General features: G+C 42.3%; 1 protein-coding gene across 18 annotated transcripts in view; it reads left to right on the top strand.

The window, feature by feature from the left end:
- Positions 1-17724, top strand: part of SPECC1 (sperm antigen with calponin homology and coiled-coil domains 1) — a 304891-nt gene that overhangs the window by 108318 nt on the left and 178849 nt on the right. Inside the window, exon 3 of one of the 18 annotated variants that reach the window (XM_063617736.1) lies at positions 16993-17111. The exons of the other annotated variants lie outside the window; for them this stretch is intronic. Coding sequence (XP_063473806.1) covers positions 16993-17111 — 119 coding nt within the window. The remainder of the gene's footprint in view (positions 1-16992; positions 17112-17724) is intronic. 18 annotated transcript variants of the gene reach the window in all.

Here is a 17724-nt window from a genome sequence, read left to right as displayed (position 1 = left end):
ATATGGTAGATTACATTGACTGATTTTTCAGATCTTGAACCTGCCTTGTACCCTCTAAAGTCAACTTGGTCATGGTATATGATTATTTTTATATATTACTGAATTCTATTTGCTAGTATTTTGTTAAGAATTTAAAAATTTGTATTCATGAAGGTCTGTAGTTTGCATTTTTTGTACTGACATTTTCTGGTTTTGGTATCAGGATAATACTACTTCATAAATTGGGAAGTATTCCTAACTTTTCTTTTTTTCTGGAAGAAATTAGGTAAAGTTTATGTTAATTCTTCATTAAATAATTGGTAGAATTCTGAGTGAAATATTCTCTACTTAGAAGTTTGTTTTTTTTTTCTTTTTTTTTGGCTTTTTTTTTTGGTGTGAAAGGGTGAGTTTAAAAAAATTTGAAATTCAAATTTCCCTAATTGTTATAGGGCTGCTCATATTACCTGCTTAATATTGAGTGAGTTGTATTTTTCAAGCAGTTGGTCCATGTCTTCTAAACTGTCAAATTTTATGTGTGTATAGTTATTTTTTATTTTTATTTTTTTTGAGACGGAGTCTCGCTCCGTCACCCAGGCCGGAGTGCAGTGGCGCGATCTCGGCTCACTGCAAGCTCCACCTCCTGGGTTCAAGCCATTCCCCTGCCTCAGCCTCGCGAGTAGCTGGGACTACAGGCGCCCGCCACCACGCCCAGCTAATTTTTTATATTTTTAGTAGAGATGGGGTTTCACTGTGTTAGCCAGGATGGTCTCGATCTCCTCACCTCGTGATCCGCCCGCCTCAGCCTCCCAAAGTTCTGGGATTACAGGCGTGAGCCATCGTGCCTGGCCATGTGTATAGTTATTCATAGTATATTCCCTTTTATCCTTTTTGAGTCTGTGGAGTCTGTAGTGATATCCCCAGTTTCATTCCTGCCATTGGTAATCTGTATATTCTTTCTCTTTTTTTGTCAGAAGTTTGTCAATTTTATAATTTTTTTTCAGAACCAGCTATTTGTCTCACTCATTTTTCTCTATTTTTTTTCCCATTTCACTGAGTTCTGCTCTTATTATTTCCTTATCTGAAAAACAGAGCTAGTCTTACCCATCTCCTACAGTGTGAGAATTAAGTGAAATGACAAATACACGTACCTAGGACAGAAGTGGTGTAGATTATTTTGTAAAATGTGATTTTTTTTTCCCCCTTGAACTATCTCCCTTAATAGAATCTCCTACTTAGGAATCATGGCAGTTAAAAGAATCTACCTGCCTTACTGTGGAGTATTTTGCCCAGTGTTTCAGGCTTTGCATAAGATTTTTCTTTTTTTTCAAAATCACGCTTGACTCATGTTATGTCTAGATTTACATATACTTAAATTTGAGAGGAATAAGAATAGTTTAGTATTGCAAACTACTCCTCGGCCACCATGGCTCCTGTTGCAAACACTGCAGGGATTCATGAATATTCCAGAACCACCTGCTGGGATGGAAAGAAAAAGAAAATGGAAAATGGAATTTGGCACCTCTGGCAAAGTGTAAGAATGTATTGTATTCATCCTATCTGAAACCAGTTTAACAGACTGAATCTTTTGTGTGATCTGTTATCAAAGCCCCTCCCGGCTTTGCACTCCATATTCCCAACCAGGCCAGTCTCCACTGTGGGCAGTGGTACAACCCACAAACCCTCACAGCGTTCAGATGCACTCTCTTTTGTTGCAAGGACAAGGAAAAGAGATGTGAAGTGTTTCTTGGGGCCCAGATGGTGTTATTCATAACAGTTGATGGTTAGAGTTACAAGATTATATATTCCCATATAGAATATTCACACATTATATATAAGTATTACTTCATATAATGTTTATATGTTTAAATATAAACATATTACAAACATACATATATATTTATGTAATATAAGTATAACAAAATATATTATAAAATATATATTATATATTACCTGTGTATATATAATAAAGCCACACCTCCAGTTTCAATCCAACCACTCAGGGTTCTTTCTAGCCTTGCCCCTTTCTCTGTTTGTAACCATCATCTCTGGTAGTAGTGAGAAACATGGCTGTCATTATCCTCAATTTATGTGCCTATTTGCACAATATAGCCAGTCTCTCAAATCCTTCTCCCACCTGCCACCTGCACCCAACTCGCCATTCCCCACCCTCCAGCCTCACTGACCAACCCACCCCTCTGCATGACTCCATAACATCCTTTCACTGCCCCATACTCAGCTACCATGCTGACCCCTTGCCCTGGGAAGGGAAAAAAATTGGGCACAGGAGCTTTTTAAAAATGGTATATTATAAAGCCAATTAAATGTGGTTCTTCTAGTTGTTTGCATTACCAAATTTAATTGAGAAAGGTACTTCTTATTGCTTAGGAAAGTTTTGTTTTATTTTTTTGAGACAGGGTCTCACTATGTTGCTCAGGCTAGTCTCCAACTCCTGGGTTCAAGCCATCTTCCTGCCTCTGCCTCCAGAGTAGCTGGGAATATAGGTGTGAGCCACTGCACCTGGCATGTTGTCTAGAAATGCTGAAGTGGGAGCAAATGAGAAATGCTGTCTCTGCAGGTAACTTGGTCAGGTTCCAGTATCCCATACTCCCTTATGGAAGAGGAGAAAAGGGAAAGAATTGTAGGATCCCACCATATAACAAGTTTTATGTTCCAGAAGAAAGTTCTGCTTTTCTGGTTCTGTGTAATCATCACATTGGGTGGAAGGGAAGCTGGAGGTCTTTCCACTGAATTCATGGAATATTAAAGTTCCAGTCCTTGAACTTGGGTGTGACCCTCTGAAATGTTCAAGTTTGTCAGTGGAAAACATGATCAGATCTCTTATGCTGCTTTTCCTGGCTGCTGACACACAGTAGATTCTCAGTGTTGTGTGTTCTCTTTTCCTGAAAGTTTGTACATGTTACTGAGTTTGCCATTGAATTGTCTTTGTTTGCATATTGATTTCCACTTCAAAAAGTAGTTTAATACTGTGAAAGTACTGTTCCTAAGCAAATTTCAGTACAGATGGTCAGAGTAGAAGTATGTACTCTTGATACTTCCCTCTTCCTCCTCAACAGTGGAATCTTGCTGGCATTTTCTCAGTGCTGTTTGGATGGGACATTTATCCTTATTTGATCAATACCAAAAGGCAGCCCCTTTGTGGTAGTTTTATGCTGTGGAAATTAGTTTTGGAACATTAAACCAAGAAGTTTACAATAAAATCAAATTTGTTTACGTATTCATTTGAGACAGGGTCTTGCTGTGTTACCCAGGATGCAGTGCAGTGGTATGATCATGGCCCACTGCAGCCTTGACCTCCTGGTCCCAAGTGATCCTCCCACCTCAGCCTCTTGAATAGTCTGGATGGACCACAGGCATGCACCACCATGCCTGGATAATTTCTTATTTTTGTAGAGACAGAGTCTTACTATGTTGCTCAGGCTGGTCTTGAACTCCTGGGCTCAAGCGATCCTCCTGCCTTGGCCTCCTAAAGTGCTGGGACTACAGGTGTGAGCCACTGTGCCCGATCCCAACATATATTTAATAATCTACATTGCAGGGAATTACATTAGGAACGATGTGTGGGGGACCAGAAGATAAGACTTGCACATAGTCAATGCAGTAATGAGAAGACCATAAGAAAAGTCTGTATAAGAGAGGGCATAGGCATGACTTTGTTCTGTCCTCTCGGCCACATCCTGGCTGTGTGACCTTAAGCAAATTAACCCACCAACTACAACCATTCCTTCTGTTGGGAGGAGCCAAGTCTGTGGGAATGGAAAAATCACTGAGAAGAAGCCAAACTCTAGGATGTTGCTGTAGAAAGGGCCTACACACTCTGCTGTAGAAAGGGTCCTAGAGTTTGGCTTATTTTGTGTCCTGGGGATCACTATGTCTCCTTGCAAACCATTGCGCTGGGCGCGGTGGCTCACATTTGTAATCCCAGCACTTTGGGAGGCCGAGGCGGGCAGATCATGAGGTCAGGAGTTCAAGACCATCCTGACCAATATAGTGAAACTCCATCTCTACTGAAAATACAAAAATTGGCCGGGTGTAGTGGCGCACGTCTGTAATCCCAGCTACTCAGGAGGCTGAGGCAGGAGAATTGCTTGAACACGGGAGGCGGAGGTTGCAGTGAGCCAAGATCATGCCGCTGCACTCCAGCCTGGGTGGCAGAGCTAGACTCCATCTAAAAAAAAAAAAATCTGTGTTTTCAAACTCTAGTCTTTTATCAGGTAAACATTTTCTAAGTTTTATTCATTTTTTTTTTTGGAACAAGTAAGACAGTTTACTTATTCAAAATGTAAAGGGTTACAGTGAAAAGTTTTGCTCCTACCCCTTTGCCCAACCACCAAGTTCACCCACCAGTGGCGGGGAATGTGGTATCTTTCTAGAGCTATTCAGTGTGTCTGGAAGCAAAGTGATATCCTCTTACCTTTCTGTACGCAAATAGTAACATAAATGGACACACCATTCTGCACGTGCGCATTTTCTCTTTTCAGTGTATTTTGGAGATCATTCCTATCATTCCATAAAGAGCCTCCTCGTTCTGGTCCCCATCTCTCTGGCACTTGTTTTATGATTTCTCAGTGGTTACTGATAGCAGTTCACAGCCTCATCCCCAAGTTATCTCAGTGTTTGGGGTTTAATTTCCCTGGGCCAGGATATTTACATTCATTAGATGGTTTCCTTGGGCTTTAGTTTCCTCCCACTAAGGTTTGAGCTACACTTTGCAAATGGGCAAAGACCATTTTTGGGTGTATATGCCTGAGGGAAGACAGAAAAACAAAGCTGAAAGAGCATCCAGAGGGTTTGCCTTCACCATCGGAAACCACCCAGCTCCTTTTCAGGGCTAGCTTTTCAGACTGCTTTCCGAGGTTTCTGCCCACTCCTGTTTGGCCATGGCCGTGTGCCCTATTTTCAGTTTCTATATATGCCCTCATGTTTTCCTGAGCACATCAAGAACGCCTGCACAGTTACGCTGGTTTATTTAGGAACCGTTCCCTTTCTTCTTCAGTCTGTCAGTTACTCATTTGGGGTCAGACTCACAATTCTGCAAATGTCTTAGCCTCTTGGAGGAGCATCGTGTGTGACATTGGGCAAGCTGTTTAGTGTCTCTCAGCTGGTTTCCTCATCCATAAGGTGGAGTTAATCGTGCCCATTACAGAGAATTGTGACAAGCAAATGAAATGACACATCTGAGGAACTAAGAGCAGAAACTGAAATATAGATATTTTTATGAAATGTGATTTTTCCCTCAAATCATCTTCCTTAACAGAATATCCTACTTAGGAATTATGGCAAAACAAAAACAAACTTAAAAAAATCCACCTGCCTTAGACTCTTGGGCATCTTCTAAGATTCTTCAAGTTTTACTTTCTTTTTTTATTTCCTTTAAAAGGTTTTCTTTTTTAATTCTTTATTTATTTATTATTTTGTTTTTTGAGACAGAGTCTCACTCCATTGCCCAGGCTGGAGTGCAGTGGCACAATCTTGGCTCACTGCAACCTCTGCCTCCCGGGTTCAAGCGATTCTCATACCTCAGCCTCCTGAGTATCTGGGATTACAGGTCCATGCCACCAAGCCCAGCTAATTTTTCTATTTTTTACTAGAGATGGGTTTTCAGCATGTTGACCAGGCTGGTCTCGAACTCCTGACCTCAAATAATCCGCCCTTCCACCTCCCAAAGTACTAGGATTACAGGCGTGAGCCACCGCACCCAGCCCTTTATTTTATCTGATTTTTCTGCAACAGGGTCTCACTCTGTCGCTCAGGCTAGAGTGCAGTGGTGCAATCATGGCTCACTGCAGCCTTGAACTCCTGGGCTCAAGCAGCCCTCCCACCCCAGCCTCCTGAGTAGCTGGGACTACAGGTGGGCAACTTCATGCCCAGCTAAATTTTGTTTGTAGAGATGGGGTGTCACTATGTTGCCCAGGGTGGTCTTGAACTCATGTTCAATCAGTCTTCCTGCTGTAGCCTCCCAAAGTGCTGGGATTACAGGTATGAGCCACCAGGCCTAGCCTGAGTCTTAATTTCTTTTTGGAGTTTCCATACACCCCCTGCCCCCACACATGTACAGCCTCTCCCATTATCAACATCCCCCACCAGAGTGGTACATTGACATGACAGATCATTATCACCCAAAATCCATAGTTTTAAGTTTGGGTTCACTTTTGGTGGTGTACATTCTGTGGGTTTGAATGAATGTATAATGCCACGTATTGGCAATTGTGATATCACACAGAGTAGTTTCACTGCCCCCAAAATCCTCTGTGCTCTGCCCGTTCATCCCTCCCTCATCCCTAGTCCCTGGAAACCACTGATCTTTTTACTGTCCCATAGTTTTGCCTTTCCTAGAATGTCATATAGTTGGAATCATACAGTATGTCGCCTTTTATATTGGCTTCTTTCACTTAGTAATACACATTTAAGGTTCTTCCATGTCTTTTCACGGCTTGATAGTTCATTTCTTTTTAGCACTGAATAATATTCCATTTTCTGGATGTACAACAGTTTATCCATTCTCCTACTGAAGGACATCTTGGTTGCTTCCAAGTCTTGGCAATTATGAATAAAGCTGCTATAAATATTCGTGAAGCTTTGCTTTAAGATGACATGTTTTTTTCTACCCAAGTTACCATCACTTATCAACCAGTTCTTTTTTGGTCAATATTAAATTTTTCCATTTTTGGCTCCAACTAGTAAAAATAGGGCCAGATTTTGACTTAATAGAAGAATATTCTGGTTAGCTGCAGAAATTCAGAGACAAGCATGTTGCTCCAGGAAGTAAGGAACTCCATGTGATTGCTAGAGAGGTACTCATTCTCTACAAGTGGAGGAGCTATGGAGTGACAGGATTGGAAGATTTTCATCAAAGTCCTTTCCAACCCTGAAGGAGCTGCTATTAAGGTCAAAGATCTGTTCTTGGGTACATTTTCTTGTATCCTCCCATGTGGGAGGCTCTATTCCAGGCCTTTAGGTTACAAGATAGACAAAGTCCCTGACGATTCCCAAACCTGCATCTGGGGTCCCAACTTGCCCCTTGTACTCCAGAAACACTCCTCCCACTGTTTGCTGAAAATGTCTGGGGAATATTCTGCATGTGTATTCATTCATTCCTTCAATACATATTTAGTGTCTACTATGTTCCAGGCATCTTTCTGGGTGCTAGGGATGCAGCAGTTAACGACAACAAAAAAAGTCCCTGCTCTCATGGATCTTACATTTCATTCTCAACATGTCTTAACCAAACCCATCATCCTCATTTCATTATGGAGTTCTTTAACTGCTTCCTCTAGCATCTGGATTTGTCCTAACTGAAGTGGCATTTCTCAGTCCTCCAGATACATTCTAGTGTTATCTTTATTAACTTCCTTTCTCTCAACATGTAATTGTCATCTACACTTGCATCTTACACTTCTTTTTCTTTCTTTCTTTTCTTTTCTTTCTTTTTTTTTTTTTTTTTTTTTGAGATGAAATCTTGCTCTTGTCTCCCAGGCTGGGGTGCAATGGTGCAATCTCGGCTCACTGCAACCTCCGCCTCCCCGGTTCAAGCAATTCTCCTGCCTCAGCCTACCGAGTAGGTGGGATGACAGGTGCCCGTCACCACGCCTGGCTAATTTTTTGTATTTTTAGTAGAGACGGGGTTTCACTATGTTGGCCAAGCTGGTCTTGAACTCCTAACGTTGCAATCCGCCTGCCTCGGCCTCCCAAAGTGCTGGGATTACAGGCGTGAGCCACCGCACCCAGCCCACTTCTTTTTATTTCTTTTGCATTCCCCTGACTTCACCCAACACAAGCATCTCTTACCTAAAGCACAGTGGCTTCCTGACTTGAGTTGCTGCTGGTGGTTAATGCTTACTCTCTCATCCTATGTTGAGTAGGATCATTTTTGGCCAATCAATTGAAAAAGTTGGCTAAACCAGGGAAACCTAAAAAAATTAAACATATACTTTTAAACATTTTATTTCCACCCAAAACATATAACTGCACATTCGTTCACTCTTTAGTTATAGAGCCAAGACATTGTCTTACAGTGGTCTTGTTGATTGAAGTTTTTTTAAACATCTTTCCATTCTTATATCTCCTATGATTTCCAGTTTTAGTTTTTTTAAACATGAGAAAGAACAAAAATACTTAAGAGGAAGATTGGATACTGAATCCTTTCACGTGTTTGCAAATATTCACCTAAACTTTTATAATTGCTTCAGCCATTTTTAGTGACTCATCTTCACTGAGTCTTTTCAAACCATTCAGCATGGCTTTTGAGGAAGCGATATCTCTCCCTCTTTGTACTCATATTTCATTAGTTTATGTACAAAGTTATGGAAATAAAATTGCAAGTACCACTAGCATAAATAGGTTTGGGAACAAATATGCCTGACTCTTACTACGAAGACAACCCACATGATGGGAGTAGAAGTGCCCAGGTGTCCCAGAGAGGATACTACCAGCCAAAAGTGTTCATCTTGCCAAGGGTGTCAGTCAGTGTGTCCTGTAAACATGGGGTGCATTGGTTATTTTGGTGAATTGATTATCTGTAAAATGTTCAGTAGAGGGTGCGTAAGAGAGCAACTTCTGTGTTACCAGAGTAATCTTCCTAAGCCACAGCTGTCATGAGATCACTTCTCTGCTCAAAAACCTTCAAGCACTCCTCACTGGTTGAGGGGCCAAGGGCAATGTCTTCCCGTGTGATTCAGTGTGATCTATGGCTGTCTTACCTCCCTGCCCCGTTGGTGCCCTGACTGTGACCTTTTCACAATCATTCTGGTGAACAACGACAGGGCCTGCTGCTGGGGCCTTGCTTGTCTAGGCTGTGCATGTCCAAGCCAAGCCCCTCCCTCCCTGCTGCCCCCTCCCCTCCTCCTGCCACTGCAGACCTTGATAGATATGCTGTTCACCTGGAAAGGACTGGCTCGTAGTAGCACCTCCTTCAAAAAGCCTTTCTTGAGCTCCTTTCAACAGGGCGTGCTTTTTCCTTTAAAAACCCTTCTGCGGCACCCGTGTGTATTTCTGTTAAGTCACTCCCATATCCCACCTATACTGCTTCTCCTGCCTAATAACTCTCTGTTGCCGTGAGTTGAACCCAGCTCAGTGGTGGACCTGCTCGCTGCTCATTCGGCAAGCAGGCAACTCCTGAATATGCGCGATGCTGTCCCCTTTATCTCCTCTTCAAAGACTGTGTCTTTGCGAGCTCACCAGGCTCCCCCAGGCTTCAGTCATGCTAACTGATGCAGAGCGAGGACATGGCTCTTTTGAGGTAAATAATACATCAAGTCTTGAAGGCTTATCTGCTTGTCTCCCTTGACTTTTCAAGAAACAGCTTTATTGATAATAATTTACATACCATAAAATTCACCCATTTACAGTGTGCAATCCAGCGAATTTTAGTGAATTGACTGAGTTACAACCATCACCACAGATGAGTTTTAAGATATTCCTGTCACTCCAGAAATACCCCGTGCTGCTGTTTCCAGTCAATATCTGTTTCTACCACCAGCTCCAGGCAACCACTAATTTCCTGCCACTTCCTCAGAATTGGAGTATTTTCTGGACTAATGTGTGTGCTATTTGCCTAAGGAACTTTTCTTCTGATTCAGTTACATTAGCTTTGTGATCTTCTCTTTCACTCATTCTCCCCATGTTCAAGTTTCTCTTGGTTTTCTTTGTTGTGTGAACCTAGTCTCTGTTCACCGAGTTGGCCTTTGGCTTATTAAGAAAACTGAGCTTTTTCCCCTCCTTTAGAATATGGAAAACTTGAATAGTGTCATGTAGAAATATTGTAGTGTCATGTACAAACCAGATGCTGAACATTATTTACCGAATGAAGGAATCTGAGCCCTGCTAAGGCATGGGAAATCTTGTCTTCTGTTATATTCAGCATAGTGCATGTAAAGTCACTAAATTATTATTTTGGTTAATAAATAATTTTTATTTTTTGGTAAGGAAAATGACATTGTTTTTATTAAGATGATTCATGCTTGATAGCTTAAAGAGTACAAACAAAGTAATACTTTAAAAAGAAAAGTATAATATGATCTAGTATTTCCACTTCTGGTTATATACCCAAAATAATTGAAAGCAGGGACTTGAAAAGACATTTGTGCGCCCATGTTCTTAGCAGCATTGTTTGCAATAACTAAAAGGTGGAAGCAACCCAAGTGTCCATCAGCAGATGCATGGATCAACAAAAATGTGGTATATACATACAACAGAATGTTAGGCAGCCTTAAAAAGAAAGAATTTCTGACACGTGCTACAGCGTGTGCTACCTCAAAGACATCATGCTGAGTAAAAGGACTGTGTGATCGTTCCTATGAGGGACCTAGAATCACCAAATCCATAGAGACAGAAAGTTGAATGGTGATTGCCAGCGGCTGCGGGAGGAGGGAGTAGAGAGTTATTCTTTTATGGGTACCAAGTTTCGGTTGTGCAAGTTGAAAAGAGTTCTGGACATGGGGGTGGTGATGGTTGTACAACAATGTGAATGTACTTAACACCTCTGGACTGTACACCAAAAATAGTTGAGATGCAAGCCTGGCTGACACAGTGAAATCCTATCTTTACCAAAAAAAAACCAACAAAAATTAGCCAGGCATGGTGGCGTGCGCCTGTAGTCACAGCTACGCGAGAGGCTAAGGCAGGAGAATCACTTGAACCTGGGAGATGGAGGTTTCAGTGAGCTGAGATCGCGCCACTGTACTCTAGCCTTGGTTGACAGAGTGAGACCCTGTCTCAAAAAAATAATAATTATTGAGATGGTGAGTTTTATGTTATATATATTTTACCACAATTAAAAAATAAAAATAATAAAGGGAATAAAAAAAGAACAGAGAAGAAAGTTAAAGTACTATCTGAAACACCACGTCTTAGAAACAACCAGTGTTTGCCACAAGAATATAGGAAAAAAAAAAAGCCTGGGCAATGTGGCAAAACCCCATCTCTACCAAAAATACAAAACTTTAGCCAACTGTGGTGGTATGTGCCTGTGGTCCCGGCTACTCAGGAGGCTGAGGCAGGAGGATTGCTTGAGCCCAGGAAGTTGAGGCTGTAATGACCTCTGATGGCACTACTGCACGCCAGCCTGGGTGACAGAGCAAGACCAAGTTTCAAAAAAAAAAAAAAAGTCCGGGCGTGGTGGCTCATGCCTGTAATCCCAGCACTTTGGCAGGCCGAGGCGGGCAGATCACTTGAGGTGAGGTGTTTGAAACCAGCCTGGCCAACATGGTAAAACCCTGCCTCTACTAAAAATACAAAATTTAGCTGGGCATGATGGCGCGTGCCTGTAATCCCAGCTACTCGGGAGGCTGAGGCACGAGAATAGCTTGAACCTGGGAGGCAGAGGTTGAGCCACTGCACTCCAGCCTGGGCAACAGAGTAAGACTCTGTCTCAAAAAAAAAAAACAAACAAAAAAACAACCAGTATTAAACTATGGGGATGGTTTTCTAAGCATCTCTTTCAGCGGTGATACCTTTGTAACGACAAATACCAGTACAGGTTCAGACTAGGGGGAATCCAGCCAGAGTCCTTGAGAGGAGGCCTGCAGCAGGGGTGGGGGGCTGATCACGCAAGGCAGGAAAGCTGTCCCTACCTGCAGCAGTGAGTGCCTGATAGGCCTGTGGGGCGGCTTCAGTGCCCACCACAGGGCGTGGGGGAGCCCAGGCAACAGGGAGCCTCCTTCTGCCATTGAGTGGAGGGAGGGGCCTAGGCTGCTGAGGTTGAGCTTCCCAAGGGGGTTCTGTAGGGGAGAGAATAAAGAGCACACGATGTGAGTTCACTGAGTCCTCGCTTTGAGAAAAGGTGACACACTACTGGGAATTCCAGAAATACTGGGGGAACTTTGCAGTGGGGACAATGGTTAAGTAAATGACTAGGGCCAGAAAAATATTATTTAATACTGTTTTTTTCTTTTTCTTTTTTCTTTTCTTTTTCCTTTTCCCTTTTCTTTTCTTTTCTTTTTCTTTTTCTTTTTTTTTTTTTTTTGAGGCAGGGTCTCTGTCTGTCACCCAGGCTGGAGTGTAGTGGTGTGATCACAGCTCACTGCTGCCTTGACCTCCTGGGCTCAAGCTCAAGTGATTCTCCTGCCTCAGCCTCCCAAGTAGCTGGGACTACAGGTGCATACGCTCATGCTCGGCTAATTTTTTTTACTTTTTGTAGAGATCGGGTCTCCCTGTGTTGCCCAGGCTGGTCTCGAACTACTGAGCTCAAGTGATCCTCCTGCCTTGGCCTCCCAAAGTGCTGGGATTGCAGGTGTGAGCCACCGTGCCCAGCCAGTACTGTTAACATGACCCCATTTGTATGCCTAGACTTGTTGGTCTAGGAAAACATGAGACACACAAAATACATAGGAAGGTGTTCAGCCTATGCTTTTCCTTTATATATAAGTGAACTTCAAAATCTTGAAGGCCAGTGATTACTTTGATTTTTCTGTTTTAGCAATAGGGTCTTGCTATGTTGCTCAGGCTAGACTGGAGCTCCTGGGCTCAGGCAATCCTCCTGCCTCAGCCTCCCAAATAGCTGGGGCTACTGGCATGCATTACTATGCCTGGCTCAGTGAAGATTTTTTATATTTGTACCAAGCTCTCAAAGAAGGCAGTGGGCAGATAATAGAGGTATCACAGGCTAGGAGGATGGATCACCTAATGAATCAGTGGCTGAGACAAGTACAGAGGTTTTTTTTGTGTGTATAGTTTTATAGTGATTGATATCAATCTTCTTTCATTTAGATTATAGCAAGGTTATTCATATTTAAGTTAAGCCCTATTAAGGCTAAAAACATTCTAATTCAAGAAGGATGCTCAAGATTCTCTCCTTAAAGTTATTCCATATTTTATAGTTTCCTGTTTTAAGAAACTGTTTGTTTTCTCTGAATCCTGAAATGTTGATATGTCTTTGAAGATTCTGTGTCCAGCTTCTACTGGAGACAAAGTGGTTTAGTGTAGGAAGAACGAGTGCTTCAGTGGCAACAGGCCTGCATTAAATTTCAGCTCCCTACTTTTAATCTATATGACCTTGGGCAAGATAGCATAATCTCTCTGAATCTCGGTCTCTTGCTTGTAAGTAGAGAAAAAGAATGGCTGCTGGGTCAGACCACACCTGATTCACTGGATTGTAACACTGAGGAAGTGTGCCATCTGCATAACAGAACGGAAAGTAGGTAACTCAGAGGGTGTTTAATTCAGGGGTTCGGCATGCCAAAAAGGGTGCAGGTTCTTTCCATCTTTTTGGTTGGCCACCCTGAGTGTGCTGGCTTGGCCCTCTGGCCCGCTGCCCTCGTCATCACGAGATAACCACAAGAGTTCTGGCAACCTCAAACAGATGACAGAGTCCCATGGAAGAAAAAGGTTTCAGCATCTCTTTAAGAACAAGAGAACTTTCCCCAGCCCTCCTCCCAGCAGACCTCCCTTCAAATGTTTTTGGTCAGAACTGGGTCTCATAGTATCCTTGACTACTAGCAAGGAAAATGGAATCACCAGGATTAACGTGGGCTGTGCATGAAGGATCTACTACTCAGCTAAGAACAAGCAACCTTCTCTCAGGGCCAGCTCCCTGGCAGGAAGGAAGGAAGGAAGGAAGGAAAGAAGATGTGGGAAATGGCTGATAGGTAGATAGTCCACAGAGACTGCCACACCTGTTTTGTGGTGTTAATTTAAGCTCAGGTTTATTATTTGGATCAGGAATGTTTAAAAAATTAATGGGCTTTATCTTTTAGAGGTATTGTAGGTTTATAGAAAAATTAGTGGAAAGTATAGAAAGTTTCCATATATACCCACTCACCGTCACCTCCAGATTCCCAGGTTACTAACTTCTTGTATTAGGGTGGTACATTTCTTGGAATTGATGAGCCAGTGTAGGTACATTGTTACTAACTGAAGTCCATAGTTTATGTTAGGGTTCATTTTTGGTGGTGTACATTTTATGGGTTTTGACACGTATCCACCATTACAGAGTCATACAGAGTAGTTTCCCTGCCCTAAAAATCCCCTGTGCTTCACCCATTCATCCTTCCTCCTAAGTACCTGGCAACCACTGATCTTACTGTCTCTACAGTTTTGCCTTTTTGTCAGATAGCTGGAATGATGTAGTGTGTGGCCTTTTTAGACCGGCTTCTTTCACTTAGTAGTATGCATTTTAAGGTTCATCCATGTCTTTTTGTGTCTTGATCATTTCTTTTTAGTGCTGAATAATATTCCATTATATGGATGTACCACAGTTTATCATTCAACTATTGAAGGATATTTTTGTTGCTTCCAAGTTTTGGCAATTATGAATAAAACTGCTATAAACATTCATGTGCAGGTTTTTGTGTAGACCTAAGTTTTCAGCTCATTTGGGTACATACCAAGAAGCTCAACTGCTGGATCTTATGATAAGAATATGTTTAGCTTTGTAAGAAACTGACGCTGGGCGTGGTGGTTCACGCCTGTAATCCCGGAACTTTGGGAGGCTGAGGCGGGCGGAACACGAGGTCAGGAGTCCAAGACCAGCCTGGTCAACATGGCGAAACCCCGTCTCTACTAAAAATACAAAAAATTAGCTGGGCATGGTGGCGGGTGCCTATAATCCCAGCTACTTGGGAGGCTGAGGCAGGAGAATTGCTTGAACCCAGGAGGTGGAGGTTGCAATGAGCTGAGATTGCACAACTGCACTCCAGCCTGTGCAATAAGAGCGAAACTCCGTCTCAAAAAACAAAACAAAACTGACAAACTGTCTTTCAAAGTGGTTGTACCATTTTGCATTTCCACCAGCAATGAATGAGAGTTTCTGTTGTTCTACATCCTTGCCAGCATTTGGTGTTGTTAGTCTTTTGGATTTTCACCATTCTAATAGGTGCATAATGGTATGGATCGTGATTTTTTTTTTTTTTTTTTTTTTGGTTGAGACAGAGTTTAGCTCGTTTCCCAGGCTGGAGTGCTCGGCTCACCGCAAGCTCTGCCTCCTGGGTTCAAGTGATTCTCCTGCCTCAGCCTCCTGAGTAGCTGGGATTACAGATATGCACCACCATGCCCGGCTAGTTTTGTATTTTTAGTAAAGACAGGGTTTCTCTATGTTGGTCAGGCTGGTCTCAATCTCACAACCTCAGGTGATCTGCCTGCCTCGGCCTCCCATAGTGCTGGGATTACAGGTGTGAGCCACCACGCCCAGCCATGGATCATGATTTAAAAAAAAAAAAAAAAACTGGCACAAGGAAATTTGAACTCTGGCTATTTGGTAAAAAATTATTGTTAATATTTTTTAGTTGAGATAGTGGAATTGTGTGTGTGTTTTTTTTTTAAAGAGTTCTTATCTTTAGAAATCCATGCTGAAATATTTACCAATGAAATAGGATGTCTTGGATTTGCTTCAAAATAATTGAAGCTAGAGGAAGAAGTGGGTGATAGATGAAAAAAATTGGCTCTGAGTTGGAAACTATTAAAACTGAGTTGAGAGGCACATAGAGGGCCATTATATTAGTTCTCTTTAGTTTTGTATATGTTGCAGTTTTTCATAAAAGGTTTTTACTAATTAAAGTTTAATCATGTATTATTTAAAAATGATAGAGACAGGGTGCAATGGCTTATGCCTATAATCCCAACACTTCAGGAAACACTTCAAGTGGGGAAAATTGCTGGAGGCCTAGAGTTCAAGGCCAGTCTGGGCAACATAGTGAGATCCCATCTCTACAAAACATTTAAAAAAATTAGCTGGGTGTGATGACATGAGGCTATAATCCTGGCTACTTGAGAGGGAGGCTGAGGTGGGAGGATCATTTGAGTCCAGGAGTTCGAGACTGCAGTGAGCTCTAATTGTGCCACTGTATTCAAGCCTGGGCAACAGAGCAAGACTTTGTCTCAAAATGAGAAAAAAGATGGACACTTTGGTGTTTAGTAAAAATTAGCAACTATCTTCTGGTCCTACCTTTGCTTAAGTTTAGTTCTTAACAGTATTCCGAGGAATAAATGAATATTTGTTGAATATATATGTATTAGAGTTTATTATTCAAGGAATCTTCCTAGAAACTGAAGATTTTTGGTAATATGATAAATTTCACTTGAAATTATTATTTTTAGAAATAGGGTCTCACTCTGTGGCCCAGGCTGGAGTGTGGTAGTGCAATCATAGCTCACTGCAACCTTGAACTCCTGGGCTCAAGTGGTTCTCCCACCTCAGCCTCCCGAGTAACTGGGACTACAGGTACACACTACCACACTTGGCTAATTTTTTATTTTTTCTAGAGATAGGGTTTTGTGCTGTTTCCCAGGCTGAATTTTACTTTAAATTATTTTAACATTTATGTATTTTTCCAAATAAATGTATTTTTAACTCATAAGCAAAAAGCAGTGTGTGTGCACTAGAAAAAAATAAAAATATGGGCAAGCAATAAAAGAACTTATATAAAGGACATCATAATCTTGCCTACTCAGAGAGGGCCACTCTCAATCAGCGCCTTGAGGTATAATTGTTGAAACCCTTTCCATCTTATCCGGGTATCTGTGTCTATATAGTTTTTGTTTATGTACAAAAATTTAGAATTGTATTCTTTTTTTTTTTTTTTTTTTTGAGACAGAGTTTCGCTCTTGTTGCCCAGGCTGGAGGGCAATGGTGCGATCTCAGCTCACTGCAACCTCTGCCTCCCAGGTTCAAGCGATTCTCCTGCCTCAGGCTCCCGAGTAGCTGAGATTACAGGTGCCTGCCACCGCACCCAGCTATTTTTTTGTATTTTTAGTAGAGACGGGGTTTCACCACGTTGGCCAGGCTAGTCTCAAACTCCCGACCTCAGGCAATCCCGCCTGCCTCGGCCTCCCAAAGTGCTGGGATTACAGGGGTAGGCCACCACCCCTAGCCCAGCGAATTACATTCTTAACGTATGTATTGTTTTGCTTTGTAACTTAGTATCTCTGACACATTGCTTTAGAGACTGTATAGGAAGCCATCATATAGCTGTATTATATTTTATTAAACTTGGACAATTGTGTTGAACATTGTAGGTTTTTCCAGCTTTTTGCTATTACAAACAGAAAGGAGGCAATGTGCAGTTGTTAAGAACACAAACTCGGGCCGGGCGCGGTGGCTCACGCCTGTGATCCCAGCACTTTGGGAGGCCGAGGCCAGTGGATCGAGAGGTCAGGAGATCGAGACCATCCTGGCTAACATGGTGAAACCCCGACTCTACTAAAAATACAAAAAATTAGCCTGGTGCAGTAGCGGGTGCCTGTAGTCCGAGCTACTCGGGAGGCTGAGGCAGGAGAATGGCGTGAACCCGGGAGGCGGAGCTTGCAGTGAGCCGAAATCGCACCACTGCACTTCAGCCTGGGCTACAGAGTGAGACTCTGTCTCAAAAAAAAAAAAAAAAAAAGAACACAAACTCTGGAGTTAAATGGCATGGTTTCTCTACAGAAAAGGGTGAATGTAGCAGGTCTGGGACTGCTGTCCTTAGATAGGCTGCTTCCAAGGTTAGCCCTTGGCTCGTGTCAGGGAACTTGGATTTTGGAAGGGTTCCTACCAGCCTAATTGGTAAGAGTGGCTCACTGCATAAACTGTGCAAACACTGTAGTTTATGCTGAACTCCTGTTTTCCTTCCAGGAGCCTACGTGATCCCCTGGTAAAAACCCTGGATGCTAAGTCTGTAGTGAATTTCCCTGGCAGACAACATTTCTCACGTGTTGTCACAGCTCATTGCTTGAAGAATTAAGCACACCCCGAATGCCTACACTGGGAGGAAATTCATGGAAGCTTGCACCTAGTTTCCTCTGGACTTGGTCTTGTAG

This window comes from Symphalangus syndactylus, chromosome 14, assembly GCF_028878055.3.
Source record: "Symphalangus syndactylus isolate Jambi chromosome 14, NHGRI_mSymSyn1-v2.1_pri, whole genome shotgun sequence".
Taxonomy (NCBI): domain Eukaryota; kingdom Metazoa; phylum Chordata; class Mammalia; order Primates; family Hylobatidae; genus Symphalangus; species Symphalangus syndactylus.
Note: the sequence above shows the minus strand (reverse complement) of the source record. Positions and strands in the feature narration are given on the sequence as shown.